The 18,963-nt window shown below is 41.7% G+C and overlaps 2 protein-coding genes across 2 annotated transcripts in view; one reads left to right on the top strand and one right to left on the bottom strand.

The window, feature by feature from the left end:
• LOC143287887 (GTPase Era, mitochondrial-like) overlaps nucleotides 1-2,171 on the top strand; it is a 34,680-nt gene extending 32,509 nt beyond the window's left edge. Inside the window, 2 exon segments of the mRNA XM_076596126.1 lie at nucleotides 783-863; nucleotides 1,906-2,171. Coding sequence (XP_076452241.1) covers nucleotides 783-863; nucleotides 1,906-2,040 — 216 coding nt within the window. The 3' untranslated portion in view covers nucleotides 2,041-2,171.
• Nucleotides 2,172-3,012: 841 nt separating this feature from the next.
• Nucleotides 3,013-18,963, bottom strand: part of LOC143288508 (signal peptide peptidase-like 3) — a 33,878-nt gene continuing 17,927 nt past the window's right edge. The window contains exons 10-14 of the mRNA XM_076597085.1: nucleotides 17,192-17,280; nucleotides 15,506-15,551; nucleotides 13,833-13,983; nucleotides 11,821-11,930; nucleotides 3,013-7,730 (exon numbers count right to left, since the gene is read on the bottom strand). Coding sequence (XP_076453200.1) covers nucleotides 7,662-7,730; nucleotides 11,821-11,930; nucleotides 13,833-13,983; nucleotides 15,506-15,551; nucleotides 17,192-17,280 — 465 coding nt within the window. The 3' untranslated portion in view covers nucleotides 3,013-7,661. The remainder of the gene's footprint in view (nucleotides 7,731-11,820; nucleotides 11,931-13,832; nucleotides 13,984-15,505; nucleotides 15,552-17,191; nucleotides 17,281-18,963) is intronic.

An 18,963-nucleotide genomic window follows, 5' to 3' on the forward strand; every position in this document is an offset into this window, starting at 1 on the left:
GCAGTTTTATTTGTTTTTCCTATCGAAGTGAATTTTTCTACAGAATTTTGCCACGAACAACCCTTTTGTCGCCATGGGTTCTTTTACGTGCGCTAAGTGCATGCTGCACACGGGACCTCGGTTTATCGTCTTATCCGAATGACTAGCGTCCAGACCACCACTCAAGGTCTAGTGGAAGTGAAGAAAATATCGGCGGCTGAGCTGTGGTTCGAACATTTGTGTTACAAATCTGTGTGACGTGTGTGTGTGATGTGTGTGTGTGTGTATGCACTGCTGAAATGAAGTGCCATACAACATTACCTTGGTGTGTGTTGTTTTTTAGCTTGAATGTTGTGTGTGTAACGTGTGTGTGTGTGACGTGTGTGTGTTTGTGTGTGTGTGCACCACTGGAACAAAGTGCCATACGTCACCTTGGTGTGCATTGTTTCTACCTTGCGTGTTGTGTCTTACATGTGTGTGTGATGTGTGTGTGACGTATGTCTTACATGTGTGTGTGATGTGTGTGTAACGTGTCTTACATGTGTGTGTGACGTGTGTCTTACATGTGTGTGTGATGTGTGTGGAACGTGTGTCTTACATGTGTGTGTGACGTGTGTCTTAATTGTGTGTGTGATGTGTGTGTGACGTGTGTCTTACATGTGTGTGTGACGTGTGTCTTAAAAATGTGCGTATGTGTGAGCTCCTCTGGAACGAAGTGCCGAACAACATCGCTTTGGTGTGTGCCCTTCATGGTGAGCTGGGCTGTCGGCAACATGATCTGATTTGCTGTGTTGTTCCACCAGGACATTGTGTTGTGGGAGGTGGACGAGGACGGCATGTTCAACATCATCATCAACGCCAGCGCGCAGAACAGGCGGCAGGTGGTAAGTCTGCAGACTACAGGCAGTTCACGAAGGAAGAAGTGCTCCAAGTGCTTTTATAATTTTTATCTGTTGTGGGTCGGCTGTATCAGTGTGTCTTGATTTGAATCGCCTAAAAGTCTCATGTCACTTGTGTTTTAGTTTAAGTGGAGTGGTGGTAAGTGTCTGAACTGAATCACCTAAAATCCTCATGTCACTTGTGTTTTCATTTAAGTGGAGTGGTGGTAAGTGTCTGAACTGAATCACCTAAAAATCCTCACTTCACTTGTGTTTTCATTTAAGTGGAGTGGTAGTAAGTGTCTGAACTGAATCACCTAAAATCCTCATGTCACTTGTGTTTTCATTTAAGTGGAGTGGTAGTGAGTGTCTGAACTGAATCACCTAAAAATCCTCATTTGTGTTTTCATTTAAGTGGAGTGGTAGTAAGTGTCTGAACTGAATCGCCTAAAATCCTCACATCAATTGTGTTTTCATTGAAGTGGAGTGGTGGTAAGTGTCTGAACTGAATCGCCTAAAAATCATCATGTCACTTGTGTTTTCATTTAAGTGGAGTGGTGGTAAGTGTCTGAACTGAATCACCTAAAAATCCTCACTTCACTTGTGTTTTCATTGAAGTGGAGTGGTGGTAAGTGTCTGAACTGAATCACCTAAAAATCCTCACTTCACTTGTGTTTTCATTTAAGTGGAGTGGTGGTAAGTGTCTGAACTGAATCACCTAAAAATCCTCATGTCACTTGTGTTTTCATTGAAGTGGAGTGGTGGAAGTAATGAAGTGGAGTGGTGGTAAGTGTCTGAACTGAATCACCTAAAAATCCTCACTTCACTTGTGTTTTCATTTAAGTGGAGTGGTGGTAAGTGTCTGAACTGAATCACCTAAAAATCCTCACGTCACTTGTGTTTTCATTGAAGTGGAGTGGTGGTAAGTGTCTGAACTGAATCACCTAAAAATCCTCACGTCACTTGTGTTTTCATTTAAGTGGAGTGGTAGTGAGTGTCTGAACTGAATCACCTAAAAATCCTCATGTCACTTGTGTTTCTATTTCAGTCCATTCTCTTGGGGCCTCAAGGGCAGACCATCCAGAAAATCGCCAGCGAAGCCAAACAGGAAATGATGAACGCCTTCCGCTGTGAAATGCGGCTGAAGATCATCGCCAAAACCAAACGAACGCAGAGGAGATAACATTTCTGAGTGGAATTTGGTTCAGTGCATTTTATTCAGCAATTGACATTTCAGCTTCCTTTTTTTTTTTTTCCCCCGGTTATTTCTTCTTAATAATCGAAGATACAACATTTTGCAAGAGGAACATGATTAAAGTGTTTTGAACAGCTCTTGACAATTCAGGTTTTTATTTTGGTTGTTTATTTGTTGGTCTGTTTTTTTGTTTGTTGCTTTTTCTCTTTGTCTCTTTTACTTGTTCATCTTTCTTGTCAAAATTGACCATAGGGTAAATAAAAGAGAGAGGGGAAAAGAAAAAACAAGAGAGGCAAGGCCTTCAAGACTCACTTGATGAGAAAGATCAGTTTAAAGCAAATTAAGTCCCCTAGCATTAATTACAGAGTAATTTCCCTTCTTTACTATCTGCACCAAAACGTTTGCAAAATAAATAAAACTTCCATGCTTAGCAAAAGAAGTTCCTGTTTGAACAAACAATGATAATAATGACTGCTCTTGTTGTTGGGTCAGAATATCAGATCTGAGTGCCAAGTTTAGAGAATACAAAAAATATAAATATAACAGTAAATGCAGTTTGCATATAATTAGGCTTCTTTTTTTTTTTTTTTTTTGTTTGTTTGTTTTTTTGTGCCCATCCCAGAGGTGCAATATTGTTTTAAACAAGATGACTGGAAAGAACTGAATTTTTCCTATTTTTATGCCTAATTTGGTGTCAACTGACAAAGTATTTGCAGAGAAAATGTCAATGTTAAAGTTTACCACGGACACACAGACACACACAGACAACCGAACACCGGGTTAAAACATAGACTCACTTTGTTTACACAAGTGAGTCAAAAATGGAAAAGGGTAACAGTGCTAATGATAGAGAGAGGGGAACCAAGGAAAGAAAGTAATGTTTTCACTTCTCCGACACAAAAATCCGTATGTTTATATGCACACACATGTAACCAAGACCGTCATGTGCACTCACTCACAGTCATTTCAAGAAATTTATTCCAGTACAAACAATCAACAGGTTTACAATACTCGACCCTCTTCCAACATTAGAAAAATAAAATAAATAAAAAGCATACGATAAATTTCATTTCTTTTGATAACTCTTCACCATTTGCATCCATCCCAGAGAAGACTTTACTTGCACTCAGTTGGGTTTTTTTTTGTTGTTGTTGTTTTTACTCATCCTGCATCCATGCTAACCATATGGTTCTAGTCCTTCCCCTACCTTCACATGTATTGATGATTTTTTTTTCTTTTTCTTTTTTTTTCATGTATATGGAAATGAGAGAGGGAGGAAAATATTGATTTGTTTGATTTAGGTTTCAATCCCACCTTTTGTGATCAAAACACACACATCTAGATAAATGAAACCGCTGTGGAACAGGAAAGAAGAGAAAACACAAAAACAACTTGTTACATTATGAATCACCTCTTTCCCAGCAAGTGTTCATGCATCCTCGGTTTTTCCAAGACTTGTGGAAAGAAAAAAACAACAAAAGAGTAAAATAATAGAGAAGAGATAGTGAAATTTGCATTTCTTGATAATTCGTGTTTCTTAATTAATGTGTCTCATTATTATTGACCATCCCACTCTAACCATTCATGTCTGTGTTAAACTTTGTGCAACAAGACATTAATAAACAAGCATATAAATTCCGTGACCTGTGACCCCATAACCTTCACTTTGAAAACGTTTCTATTCCAGCCATAACCACTCACTCTGTATGAAATGTGTTTGATGAAAATTGGATGAAAAAACCCTAGCTCTCTATCAGACTTTCACACATGGACAAATGAGACAGGGTGATTACATGCTCAATTTGTCTTTACCAGTCAAGAAAAGGACATTCTGTAGTTAACTTGGAGGATGAAGGAATCTTTTTTTCTTTCATTAAAAAAAAATCTTTAAAATCCAGTTTGTATCAATTCACAGGATCTTCCATAAAAATCAGGCTGGACAAATACTCCTCTCAATATGCTTTCTCTCCAGTATAAATTAGTCCAATTTTCCAACCACTCTTTGTTCTCAAAAATGTGTCGCAAAATATTGACCTGACAACACATCATACGAGTCAAAAAGTATCAGCAAGAAGAAAACGGGTCATCTGTATCACCTTTCATTAATTGGATTCAGTAAAAACAAGGACAGAACTCTATTCTTATTTTGTGCCTCAGCAGTTTTGTTACATTCACCTTCCACTCCCTACAGACACTCAAGTTACCCTTCACCCAAACGCAAATCGCCCAAAGTGCGACACGTTTACGCATAGGAAAACAAAAAGACCGAGCAGTATTCAATCACACACATTTAGACAAGTATATTTACACACATATATGGCAGCATCAACTGGCCTGATACCCCTCCATTTCAAAATCCTGGATTAACGACACTGATGCAGAAAACCTCACAGATAACAGAAGAGAGACAGGTGAAGTTTATATATATATCTGAAAGCTCAAAACCCTGATTACTGTTTTGCCTAAAGAACTGTCCCTGTAACCACCAGTTCAAACACATGATAAGAAACCGAAGCAGAGAGAAAGATACTAATGCACACGGTGACAGCTTTGCATCTCACAATCTCCATCCATCCACCAGTAGCTTTCAGTCACAAATCCTCAACAGCAAAACTTCTAATATTAACTGAGAACACGCACATAGCAATGAACGAAAAAATGTGCTTAAATTATTAGTTCCAGAGCTCTCCCTCTTTTTTTTCCTTTTTTCTTCCTGATTTTGGAGAATAAACTATCGACGTCAGGAAGTGTCAAGACCAGCACTGCTAATCAAACGGGTCACTATTGATTCTGGCAACCCTTAATTAAAGTCTTTCATTTTCTTCAATTCTCATTTGTAATTAGACAATGACTTCAAGCTGACTTCATGAAGTGCCAAGGCCAAAGTGCTGCACATCAAACTGGCCACTCTGATTTTTGGCAACTCGGATGTGGCTTTCAATGAGCGAAAAATGTTTCTCAACTGTTCTCTTTCTTGAACACACCTTAAGGAGAAAACAGTTCCATGGCTCTCCATCTTTTATCTTTTTTTCACCGTTGATTTTGTAAAAACGGACAATGACTCCATGAAGTGCCAAGACCAAATTGTTTCTCACCGATAGTTGGACACTCTTGATTCTGGCAACTCTTAGTCTTTTCGTTTCTTATTTTTAACCCCTGATTTTGTATTTAAAAAAAAAAAAAAAAAAAAAAAAAGTCAATAATTCCATGAAACCCTGATTTTGTAAAACGGACAATGACGCCAGGAAGTGCCAAAGACCCAAGTGTTGCTCACCACACTGGTCACTCTGATTTTTGGCAACTCTGATAGGGCTTTCGATGAGTGAAAAAACAACAAGCGTTTCTCACTCTGCACTCTCTCTTGGACACAAGAGAGGGTGCCTTTTTCACACCCCTGTTGCCGCCATTCTCCAAAGCTCTCACAAGGCGCTCCTAACTACGACTGGGGTTCCATCAGATCATTATGTGCACAACAGGGGAATCGTGAGTGGAGAGAAGAGAGGGAGCTTGACAATCAACATCGATGAAAAACTTCATGAAAACACAACACTCAAACCAACCACATGTCCGTAACCCTCAAGAAGTGAAGAAAGCTGTAGTTTTGTTTTCTTCTCCCCAGACTTTGTTGTATTAAAACATGATGAAAATGAAGCCATGATCATGCACACACACACACACACACACATATCAATACCAGTGTATGACAATCATATATACATTTAAAGGGAAAAAAGAAACTGTGGCTTATTTTTCACTTGTGTTCTTTTTAGGTGCAAAACACAGCATTCTTATAAATTCAATGTGAATAATAATCTTTCTTCTCCATATGCAGTCATTTTCATATCTTTAATCCCTACCCATTCTCACTCTGCTGTCTCTCTCTCTTTCTGTCTCTCCCCCTTTTTCATGATGAAATAAGTGAGTCTGTGTGCGTTTAGTGTGTGTGTGTGTGTGGACAGATAGTGTGTGTTTGTTGGAAAACTATGGGAAGATGAAAGTGTCAAAAAATGCCTTTTGGCTTTTCCCACCACTCCATGTGCACACACACACACACACACACACACACACACACACAGCAGTACTTCTGACTCAGAGCACACTCTCTTCTGTCCCTGTGTGACAGTGGCTGTGATGATGTCTGTATCTGTCAGTGATGTGTCACGACAGTGGCAGTGGTGCCGACGACAGCTAATGATGGACGGCTGAGCGACGACAAATCTCCTGGTCCCATGACGAATGACAGCTGTCTCCACACCACACAATCCACATCAACCAACCTTACTCTTGCTTTAGCAGTCATTAAAAATTTTTTAAAACAACAACCCAAAAATGAGAAAAGAATGAATGAATGAAAACCGGTGGGGAAGCAGTGTGATTTTCGGTCAGTCCTTTCTCCACCCTTCCCACCACCCCTCACTTTAAATAATAATCTTTATTTCAGTTCCACTGGAAGACCTGCCTGTGACCCACAGCAAGACTGGTATACACTGGTATACACTCCACACACACACACACACACACACGCACACACACACACAGACAAGCTTTCCACGCACACCAGCAGAAGAGGCCTTGTGAAGCCCCAAACCCCAAACCGTTTTCTCCAGCAGCGTTCCCTATTGCTGATCCTCCATCCTGTCTTTGCCTCCATCACCACCACCACTGCACCTGCTGGAAGCTGTCTTGTCACCACAGACGACAACGATATCTTCACACCACACACAACACATTCCGTTTCATCCCCAAAGGAAGACAGCCCCCCCCACACCCTCACCATGTGCCTTGATTCATACACACTGTCCCCCGAAGCAGCAGGAAAGCAGCTGCAGAACAACTTGTTTGCTGGCACGACACAACAGCCGCTGGTTCTGTCAGGGGTGGGGGGGGGGGAGGGAGGGGAGGGTTGGGGGGGGGGCACCAAGCTGCTGCTGCCTCCCCTCTGAACTGTTCCCAGGTGGGAGGTGGAAGGTGGGAGCCGGTCGACGCCAAGAGGACAGGCAGCCCCCAGTGTCTCGATGGCCACATGGCAGGCAGGCAGGCAGTGTAGTGTATGTAGTGTAGTGTCTCGGACACCGATGGACAAACGGCCACAGTGTCTCTAGCTCAATGGTCAGGTCGAAAGAGATACCATCTCTACACCGATAGGCGGGCAGTGATGATATTGTTGCACCAGTGGACAAGCAGCCAATGTCTTTACACCACTGGTCAGAAGTGATGCCATCACCACAACAATGGTCAGAAGTGATGCCATCTCAACACCACTGGTCAGAAGTGATGCCATCTCATCACCAATGGTCAGAAGTGATGCCATCTCAACACCACTGGTCAGAAGTGATGCCATCTCCACACCACTGGTCAGAAGTGATGCCATCTCATCACCAATGGTCAGAAGTGATGCCATCTCCACACCACTGGTCAGAAGTGATGCCATCTCAACACCACTGGTCAGAAGTGATGCCATCTCAACACCACTGGTCAGAAGTGATGCCATCTCATCACCAGTGGGCAGGCAGTGATAGTCCGGTGGACAGGCAGAAGCCACAGTGTCTCCACGCCACTGGGCGGGTAGTCAAGGGATCTGTTAATACACGGCACCAGTAGACAGGCAGCTACACTTCTAGATGCTTGGTGGTGCTGGCCTGAATGAAGGGCTCGTGCCACATGCGTCGTAAATCCCCCTGCACACAGCACATAACATCACTGAGCTTCATGTTGTGTACATCTCAAATTAATTCAGAACAGCAACAGCACCTGCATACACTAACAACCTCCCTTCATGTTATATCTGGAGGTACATTGTCGGACCAACATGAGCAGAAATGACAGCTTTTTAAAACCACCACCCCACCCTAAATGGAAATACAGTTTTAAAGGTTTAAAGATTAACCAAGACTGGTTACTGATGCATCCTCCATTACTTTATGGAAAATGAAGACATCTGGGCTTGGAATTATTATCAAATCTATAGTAGCATATCATCCATTATCCAATGAGCCTGACAGGTTATGGTGCAGAGTCAAGATTTAAACCTTGGGTCGTACTATTGAGAGTTCACACACACACACACACACACACACACACATATATATATATATATATATATATATAGAGAGAGAGAGAGAGAGAGAGAGACACTGACACTGACACAAGTTTAATTGTGAAGGCCACCGGCCCATACACAAAGGGGTGGGGGATACAATGGGGCAATTCGATCGCTCTTCACACACAAACACACACACACACACACACACACACACACAAAGGTGTACTGTACGTGAGTAGCCGATAGCTGGATGAAAAATACATAGCATGTTCGTCCTCATCATGTTTATAGTTATACTAATTCATTCATTGTGTAAATTCGTCTCTAAATTTTAAGGCGTAATAAGTGTACACAGCAAGATTTCTCTGGGACGTAACACATGGGGTTTGTGAGAGAGAGAGAGAGAGAGAGAGAGAGAGAGAGAGATGATAAAAAAGAAAACAAAAAACAACAACACTGTCCGACAGCAAATATTCCAGCGTTTGCCTTCCTAAATGTTTGTGAATGAAAGTGACGTATTATAAAAATACAACATATATATATATATATATATATATATATATATATAAGGGATATTCAGAATATTATATATTTACATAGTAGATGACGTCATGTAAGGTCCAGGAAGATGACATAAAAAAACAACATTACGTCACCATATTATGAACATAGTCTGTGACCAAGCTGCCAGGTAACATCAAAAATTCACATTTATTTTTTCATTGTTAAACAAAATAGGTGTTGGTTTTCAACTTTGTTTTTTTCAATTATATATACATATCTATAAGATAGCAAGTATCACGCATGTCTACATGTGGACATCTTTTATGTCCATGCATCAAAAATGCAAATTTGGTCCATGAAATACTGTGCAAGTCAATGATGATAAGCAGTTTAATGTCCCATCAGCTGCCTTGTTCACACTGAAAAAGATTTTTTTTTTTTTTTTTTTTTAATCACTGCATTTGGACGGATATTAGGAGAAAAAAAGACAGAGGATGGGATAGGAAACTTGTTTGATGAACCAAATAAACCCAGACTACAGAGGGTAGAGTCTAAACAGGTCAATGATTGTGGAACACTGCAACATAGCCTCAACAAAGCAAACTTACTAGTTCAACAGAGGTTACGCTGGCCTTGATGCAACACCCCCAAAGACTGTATATATCTTTTTCCAGTAACACCAGATTGCTGTGCGTGAAATACAGGCCGATGCCAAATGGGAAAGCAGATCAACATAATCCGGCACCAGCAATCTGAGTGGGTTTACAGGTCGAAGGGAGTTTGTTTTTGTTTTTTCCTTGTCAAATTTCTTTCTCCATAAATGTTTGATTTGCCATGATCATAACTTCCTCAGAAACATGAGCCGACAGAGAAACGTTCAAGGCTGGTGACGTGTACATAGCATAACAGTCACATTCCCAGTAGCAATGAAAAGATAATATTATCAGACAGAGCGTCACATATTACCCTGGGATTAGTTACCATAGGCAAAGTCCAAGGACACACTCAGTTACCTGGAGGTAAGCTACGGTAAAGGGGACACAATGACGGAACAATTTAGATATGAACCATGGTAAACAGCACATGAGGAAAACAGTTACTTTGAGGTAACAAGAGAAGAGTTACCTCCAGGAAAGACATGGCAGCAAGAGAACAGTTACCTAGAGGTAAGCCACAGTAATAAGGAGAGAACAGATACCCTGAAGTAAGCTAACTCAGATGAAACAGTTACCTCGAGGTAAGCACAGTAACAAAGAGAGAATAGTTACCTTTAGGTAAGCCATGGTAACAAGAAGAGAGAACAGTTGCACAGAAATAAGCCATGGTAACAAGTACAGGACAGTTACCTAAAGGAAAGCTGTGGAAACAAGAAGGGAACAGTTACCTTGAGGTATCCCACAGTAACAAGGAGAGAGGATGGTTACCTCACTGTAAGCTGTGGTGACAAGAAGAGAGAAAGTTACCAAGAGGTAAGCAATAGTAAGAAGGAGAGAGGACAGTTACCTTGAGGTAAACAATAGTAACAAGGAGAGGGGACAGTTACCTTGAGGTAAGCCACTGTAGTAACAAGGAGAGATGACAGTTATCTTGAGGTAACCACAGTTACAAGGCGAGAGGACAGCTGTTACCTTGAGGTAAGCCACAGTAACAAGGAGGACAGTTGTTACCTTGAGGTAAGCCACAGTAACAAGGAGGACAGTTACCACCTTGAGGTAAGCCACAGTAACAAGGACAGTTGTTACCTTGAGGTAAGCCACAGTAACAAGGAGGACAGTTGTTACCTTGAGGTAAGCCACAGTAACAAGGAGGACAGTTGTTACCTTGAGGTAAGTCACAGTAACAAGGAGGACAGTTACCACCTTGAGGTAAGCCACAGTAACAAGGACAGTTGTTACCTTGAGGTCAGCCACAGTAACAAGGAGGACAGTTGTTACCTTGAGGTAAGCCACAGTAACAAGGACAGTTGTTACCTTGAGGTAAGCCACAGTAACAAGGACAGTTGTTACCTTGAGGTAAACCCCAGTAACAAGGACAGCTGTTACCCTGAGGTAAGCCACAGTAACAAGGAGGACAGTTGTTACCTTGAGGTAAGTCACAGTAACAAGGAGGACAGTTACCACCTTGAGGTAAGCCACAGTAACAAGGACAGTTGTTACCTTGAGGTCAGCCACAGTAACAAGGAGGACAGTTGTTACCTTGAGGTAAGCCACAGTAACAAGGACAGTTGTTACCTTGAGGTAAGCCACAGTAACAAGGAGGACAGTTGTTACCTTGAGGTAAGCCACAGTAACAAGGACAGTTGTTACCTTGAGGTAAACCCCAGTAACAAGGACAGCTGTTACCCTGAGGTAAGCCACAGTAACAAGGAGGGCAGTTGTTACCTTGAGGTAAGCCACAGTAACAAGGACAGTTGTTACCTTGAGGTAAGCCACAGTAACAAGGACAGTTGTTACCTTGAGGTAAGCCACAGTAACAGGGGCAGTTGTTACCTTGAGGTAAGCCACAGTAACAAGGACAGCTGTTACCTTGAGGTAAGCCAAAGTAACAAGGGGGACAGTTGTTACCTTGAGGTAAGCCACAGCAACAAGGAGGACAGTTGTTACCTTGAGGTAAGCCATAGTAACAAGGACAGCTGTTACCTTTAGGTAAGCCAAAGTAACAAGGAGGACAGTTATTACCTTGAGGTAAGCCACAGCAACAAGGAGGACAGTTGTTACCTTGAGGTAAGCCATAGTAACAAGGAGGACAGTTGTTACCTTGAGGTAAGGCCACAGTAACAAGGAGGACAGTTGTTACCTTGAGGTAAGGCCACAGTAACAAGGAGGACAGTTGTTACCTTCAGGTAAGCCTCGGTGACAAGGAGAGTGGACAGTTACCAAGAGACAAGCCACGGTAAACACGGAGAGAGGACAATTAACTTGAGGTAATCAACAGTAACAAGGACAGAGGACAGTTACCTTAAGGTAAGCCATGGTAACATGGTAACCAAAAGACAAACCACGGTAAACACGGAGAGAGGACAATTAACTTGAGGTAATCAACAGTAACAAGGACAGAGGACAGTTACCTTAAGGTAAGCCATGGTAACATGGTAACCAAAAGACAAGCCACGGTAAACACGGAGAGAGGACAATTAACTTGAGATAATCAATAGTAACAAGGACAGAGGACAGTTACCTTTAGGTAAGCCATGGTAACAAGGAGAGAGGACAGTTTGTTACCTTGAGGTAAGCCATGGTCAGCAGAGGAAGCAGGGTGAAGGGGACCAGGTAGAGAAGAGCTGGCTGCGCCGCACGGAACACCTCCGTCGACACAGTCGCCGTCAGCAGACCTGCACACCACACCACCTCCGTTTCATCTTTCACAGAGATGGCCAACCCCTGCCAAGTGTTTGTACAGTAGATCTGCACAACACCACAAAGTTTCCACACCTTCACAGAGATGCCAACCCCTGTCAAGTGTGTGTAGGAATAATCAGGAAATTTGGTAGGAACATTTTGAATCTGGTAGGAACACTCGGACTCCCAGCCACATCAGCAAGAGTACCCTTTATCTATTTGTATTTGTTTTCAAGTCACACTTACGTGAAAGGGCGAGAACCCAGATTCAAACTCAAACCCTCAAGGACACTGTCCTGGCAGATAGGTGCCTTAACCATTCTGCCACCTTCCTCCTGCAGCAGACCTGCACACTCTTTTCTCTTTCTTCACACTCTACAGTGGAGCCTTCAGCCTAGTTGGTAACGCGTCCCCTGACTAGGAACTGAGTGGCTGCAGGTTCGAATCCCACACCAGACTGGATGTTCACCTCCATGGCCCCCACCCCCTCCCTCCCCCACCCCGCTAGACTTAGTGGTGGACTGGGTGCTTATCTTTTGGATGCAACGGATACACCAAGGTCGTGAGTGCAGCATACACCTACAAGCATGAAAAAGAACACATTTCAATAAATTTGTTGAAAAATCCAGACTGACAGTAAAAAAAACACACACCTAAATACAGGTGCAGACAAAAAAAAAAATTTTTTTTTTTTTTTTTAAAGGCTAGCAGAACTAACTTGCTTTTGAACATTAGCATTCAGAAACTGTTCCACACATTGTGGTACACCTGAAGAAGCAGAGTAAGTCCCTGAAGGTGTCCTACACAGCCAGAGAGTAATAATGTTCAGGAATTGTCTATGGGTCTCTTTGATGCCATGATACAAGGCCTGGGTAGCTAATGTTCAGGAATTGTCTATGGGTCTCTTTCATGCCATGATACAAGGCCTAGGTAGCTAATGTTCAGGAATTGTCTAGGGGTCTCTTTCATGCCTGATACAAGGCCTGGGTAGCTAATGTTCAGGAATTGTCTAGGGGTCTCTTTCATGCCTGATACAAGGCCTGGGTAGCTAATGTTCAGGAATTGTCTATGGGTCTCTTTCATGCCTGATACAAGGCCTGGGTAGCTAATGTTCAGGAATTGTCTAGGGGTCTCTTTTATGCCATGATACAAGGCCTGGGTAGCTAATGTTCAGGAATATATTGTCTATGAGTCTCTTTGATGCCTGATACAAGGCCTAGGTAGCTAATGTTCAGGAATGGTCTTGGGGTCTCTTTGATGCCATGATACAAGGCCTGGGTAGCTAATGTTCAGGAATTGTCTATGGGTCTCTTTCATGCCATGATACAGGGCCTGGGTAGCTCTGTTCTATCTCATACCCAAGTGCAAACAAGATTTATTTCTTTTCCTCATTTTCTTCTGGGCTTACCTAAACCAGATCTAAATAAATATTATGGAAAAAAAAAATCACCAAAAAAAATATACAGAACAAAAAAGAGAACTGTGTTGAAACTAAAGGACCACGTGACCTGTGTTATCTGTGAATGCACTGGATATCTTTCGTCGACAAAGAGCTTTATAATGTTTTCATCTCATGTCACATGTAGGTGGATGATGTTAGGCGTTAACTCTTTCCATACGAACAGCGAAAGAGACGACGTTAACAGCGTTTCACCCCAATTACCATCATCAAAATATTGCAAGCGGAACGATCTTATACTGAAGAGGTGAATGCTGACAAAGAATACCACAATTCTGACGACGGAAGCTAAAGGTAGGGTCATTCAGACACCCACTGGACATCCGAGGGGTCTGTGTAGAGGAGAAGAGAGGACTGGCTGTACTGAGTGAGGTAACAGCAGCATTTGTACATGATTTGATGCCACAGATAAGTTATATATTACAATTATCATTACCTAAGAAATACCCCACAAGAGAGCAATGGAAATAGGAGATTCGCTGGACGTAGCTGGGTGGCGGAGGCACACCAGTCTCTGCCGACATCAGCTGGGATTTCTTGTAGGTGTCGTAGCGCAGCACAAAACACAACAGCAGGCCCGGCATCACCTGTCAACATCGACACACACAAATCATAGCAAGGCCTTACCAGAATAAAGTGCACACACACACACACATACATACATACCTACATACATACACAAATCATAGCAAGGCTTTACCAGAATAAAGTACACACACACACACATATACATACATACCTACCTACATACACAAATCATAGCAAGGCTTTACCAGAATAAAGTACACACACACACACACATACATACATACCTACATACATACACAAATCATAGCAAGGCTTTACCAGAATAAAGTACACACACACACACACACATACATACATACCTACATACACACACAAATAACAGCAGGGCCTTACCAGAATAACACACACACACACACACACATACATACATACCTACATACATACACAAATTACAGCAGGGCCTTACCAGAATAACACACACACACACACACACACATACATACATACCTACATACATACACAAATTACAGCAGGGCCTTACCAGAGTAAAACACACACACACACATACACATACACACACACACACACACATACATACCTACACACATACACAAATTACAGCAGGGCCTTACCAGAGTAAAACACACACACACACACATACATACCTACATACATACACAAATTACAGCAGGGCCTTACCAGAGTAAAACACACACACACACACACACATACATACCTACATACATACACAAATTACAGCAGGGCCTTACCAGAGTAAAACACACACACACATACACACATACATACCTACATACATACACAAATTACAGCAGGGCCTTACCAGAATAAAACACACACACACACATACACGCATACATACCTACACACATACACAAATTACAGCAAGGCCTTACCAGAATAAAACACATACACACAAATATCATATCAAGGCCTTACCAGAATAAAACACACACACACACACACACACACATACATACCTACACACATACACAAATTACAGCAAGGCCTTACCAGAATAAAATACACACACATACATACAAACAAAAATCACTGCTAGGCATTACCGAAATAAAATACATACACATACATACATACAAAAATCACTGCAAGTCATTACCAGAATAAAATACACACACATACATATAAAAATCATAGCAAGGCATTACCAAATTAACACACACACACACACACACACACACACACACACACACACACACACACACACACAAGTACATACAGACACCCTCTCGCCAGCACCACTTGCACATTCACACACACACAGAAAACATTTGATCTGCCTTCTAACTGAATGCTTCTTGGTTCGCTTTTACTGTCTCCCCCCTCCATCCTAAAATGGAACGTTACTAAAACATAGAAAGACTGTTAAGATACAGCACAACAACATTTTGGGTCAAGGCAAGAAAAATTACATGGAGCTGAAAGGATCTAAAGAGAGAGAGAAAGAGAGAGAGACAAGAGACAGAGACAGAGAAACCCCACCAAAAACAAACCCACAAACATAACTAATAGCAAACAAATCAAAAACAGAAAAGTACTTACAATATCACCTAGTCCAAGCATATTGAAGTTGCTGGAATTCTGTGAACTGAAACACACAGAACACATCGTTTGACTTGCTGGCTGAAGTCCAACTATTGTTTTTTTCCAATACTAGCCAACAGTTTGAAACATGTAATGGTGTAAGACAAAGCAGTACCTGACATCATCACAACTTAAACAGTACCAGGTTGCTGAATGGCAGCAAATCGTAAAACTATGCACCATTTTTGAATGATGTGGCCATCCATCAGCCAATCCTACAGTATCAATATATTAGTGTCACCTTGGCAAAGTGGTTAGCGTCACAAACCGACAACTTGGAAGACGCAGGTTCAATCCCCATCAGAGGTGGGCTTTTTTGTGGTTTGGGTTGGGGTTTTTTTTCAGCAAGTGGCTAGCTCCTACCCAGAGATGAGTGTGCAATAGGTTAAACTGTCAAGACCTGGACCAAACAGTCAATGGTCATCGACTAAATGGATACGTCTTTGGGAGTGTTGCTCGACTTTCCAGAGCAACTCTGCAGGTGTCTGTATCTCTCAGCCTGGTTGACCCGGAGATAGAATATCATGAAAGCACAGTCTCAAACCTAAATGGACACCCATAGCAGCATCCTCATCACTCCTGTCATCATCAAAATATAGAAAACAAAATGTCCCGAATTCTGGGGCACAAAAAAAAAAGAGAAAAAAAAAGAAAAAGAAAATGAAAAGAAAATCATAACACTGTGGCCGTGAATTTTTATTCTGTATCATCCTTGCTGGCTACCAGGGGAGGGCCAAGGAAATAAACGAAACCAACATCTGGATAACATTATCATAAAGTAATCACATCCAATCAAAAAAAAAGCCAAAAAATAAGATAATTCTTTCACATGATACTGAGCTGTGCGTCTACACAATATATATGATGGGTTTATCCGACTAAAGGGAATCACATGACTCAAGTCAATGACAAGACAGCAAACTTTCCACATACTACCTGCTGTATTGAAGTCATTTTTGTTTACTGTTTTCATATATGCACACTATACGCACATATTTCTAGAATTTGGTATGGTCTCAAGGCCTGACCAGCATGTGATGTCTACACACAGGTCAGGCATCTGTAAGCTTTAACTCTTTCACCGCCAAGTTCCTATGTGAAAAACATTCCCCAACGGCAATGTTTTAGAAACGATGTTCTTTGTCACAGGCTTCAGCTCCTGTCAAAACAACACAACAGACTTGTTCCCTTCAAACTTGGTCAGGAGCCAGAGGTCAGTCATTGTTCTATTGGCAGGAAACTGGCTGCAGCTGTTGAGCTTTGGTTCCATGTGAAAAATGGTCCAGAAGGCCCCTCGATGTCGACAGAAGTCGCCTATGACGGTGAAAGAGTTAGAGGTTGGTTTTTTTTCTCTTAAAACAGATGTGATGTAGTGTGTACAGATCAGTCCGCATGCTTTGACACTGTCTTAAGATATATATATATTTTTTTTTTTAGAAATTCCTGACCTCTCAAGGCCTGACTAGCACAACATGTCCATGCGTCGGTCAGGCTTCTACTTCCTTCCGGGGTGGTTTGTTTTAAATTTGCTGCTGTGTTTTTGTTTTTTTTAAACACAGATGTGGTGTTGCATATATGAATCAGTCCACATGCTGTGTGACACCTCCTTGAAACTGAAAAACTGAAACAGAAAAGTGTGCTCACCTTGGAAAGACCAGTTTGGCAGGCAGGGACAACTTGGGGGCGTCTCGTACCAGCCCCGTCAGGTGCAGCTTCTTGGCGAACATGCCCACCTGTGGGGGAGGAAGACACAGGTAATTATCGATTTATTTTGGATACCTATATAGCGCCTACCCTTGGTCAGAGAACAAGCTCTTCTATTTATTTTGGATACCTATATCGTGCCTACCATTGGTCACAGACTAAGCTCTCCTATCTATTTTGGATACCTATATCGTGCCTACCCTTGGTCACAGACCAAGCTCTTCTATCTATTTTGGATACCTATATAGTGCCTACCCTTGGTCAGAGACCAAGCTCTCCTATCTATTTTGGATACCTATATAGTGCCTACCCTTGGTCAGAGACCAAGCTCTTCTATTTATTTTGGATACCTATATTGTACCTACCCTTGGTCAAAAACCAAGCTCTCCTATCTATTTTGGATACCTATATCGTGCCTACCCTTGGTCACAGACCAAGCTCTTCTATTTATTTTGGATACCTATATAGCGCCTGCCCTTGGTCAGAGACCAAGCTCTGAGCTCTCTAAAAACATAGGGAGTCATTTGCACTACCAGCTGCCTACCTGAACAGAGCAGACTGTGGTGCTCCTCATTTGTTTCACTGTGTCATTCTAGTCAGGCTTCAGTCACACATGTGCACACCCACACACACATATATAAGAATGGATTTAAAAGGAAATTTAGCCAGGGATACTCTCTTGTTGCGTGTGAGACCTCAGTTTATTGTCTCATAATAATAATAACAATATCAGTATGCATTTATACCGCACTTAACTTGAAGCTCCAAGAGCATTTAACAATACATGTGGCATGAACTGGCAAAAAATATTTAAAAAACAGTGAAACATCACTCACAATTCACACACCTTTCCCACCTCACTCCCACACACACACATTGCTAAACACACATGCAGAAAGACACTCTAGGAAGAGAAGAATATATAGCTAAAAGAGAGCAGTTTGAACAAATAATATGTTTTAACACAAGATTTGAAAGACTAAACTGTGGAACAATGTCTTGATATTTTGTGGAAGAGGTTTACAAAACCATGATCTGCAGTGTGTAAAATTATGTTCGGCAACTACAGGACTTCCGTCAGTAACGCGGGATTTCAAACATGCGGCTGTTACATAAATAGCGTAGGCAAGGATGAGTGGACTGTACATCGTTACTGGGTCAGAAACGTACAAACTGAAAAGCTGGACAGAATTTCAACAAGTACTGTTATTTACCTAAGCTGGGCAGTCTTGGCTACATCACATCATCTTTTAACTGTTTAACATCCAACACAACTTTAAGTCATAATGTTAGAATCTGTTGAAATTTGAAGCTTTCCACATCCTTTCCTCATGACTTTACCACTCAAAATACTTCAAAAGAAAAGAAGCAATCACATGCTGAATGATTCCAATGGCAGAGGAAGAGCTGTAAATCATATCACTTATTCAAATGTTCTGCAATTTGATTCTTGTGAATTCAGCACCATCTTTATATATCAAATGGCATGCAACAAATATATCTAGTGTTTTTAGTGAGGTCCATCCAAAAGTTTCTTTCCACACAAAATTGATTTGTTAAAGTTTATAAAAGCCCCCCCACCCCCACCCGCCCCCCAACCCACTCCAATTCGGTTGCTACATACTCACTTTGTGTTCACGTCACACACACAAAGACACATACACAAAGAAATGCAAAACAGGGTTATAACCTGGACCCACTTTGTGTACACA

The sequence above is a fragment of the Babylonia areolata genome, chromosome 12 (assembly GCF_041734735.1).
Source record: "Babylonia areolata isolate BAREFJ2019XMU chromosome 12, ASM4173473v1, whole genome shotgun sequence".
Taxonomy (NCBI): domain Eukaryota; kingdom Metazoa; phylum Mollusca; class Gastropoda; order Neogastropoda; family Buccinidae; genus Babylonia; species Babylonia areolata.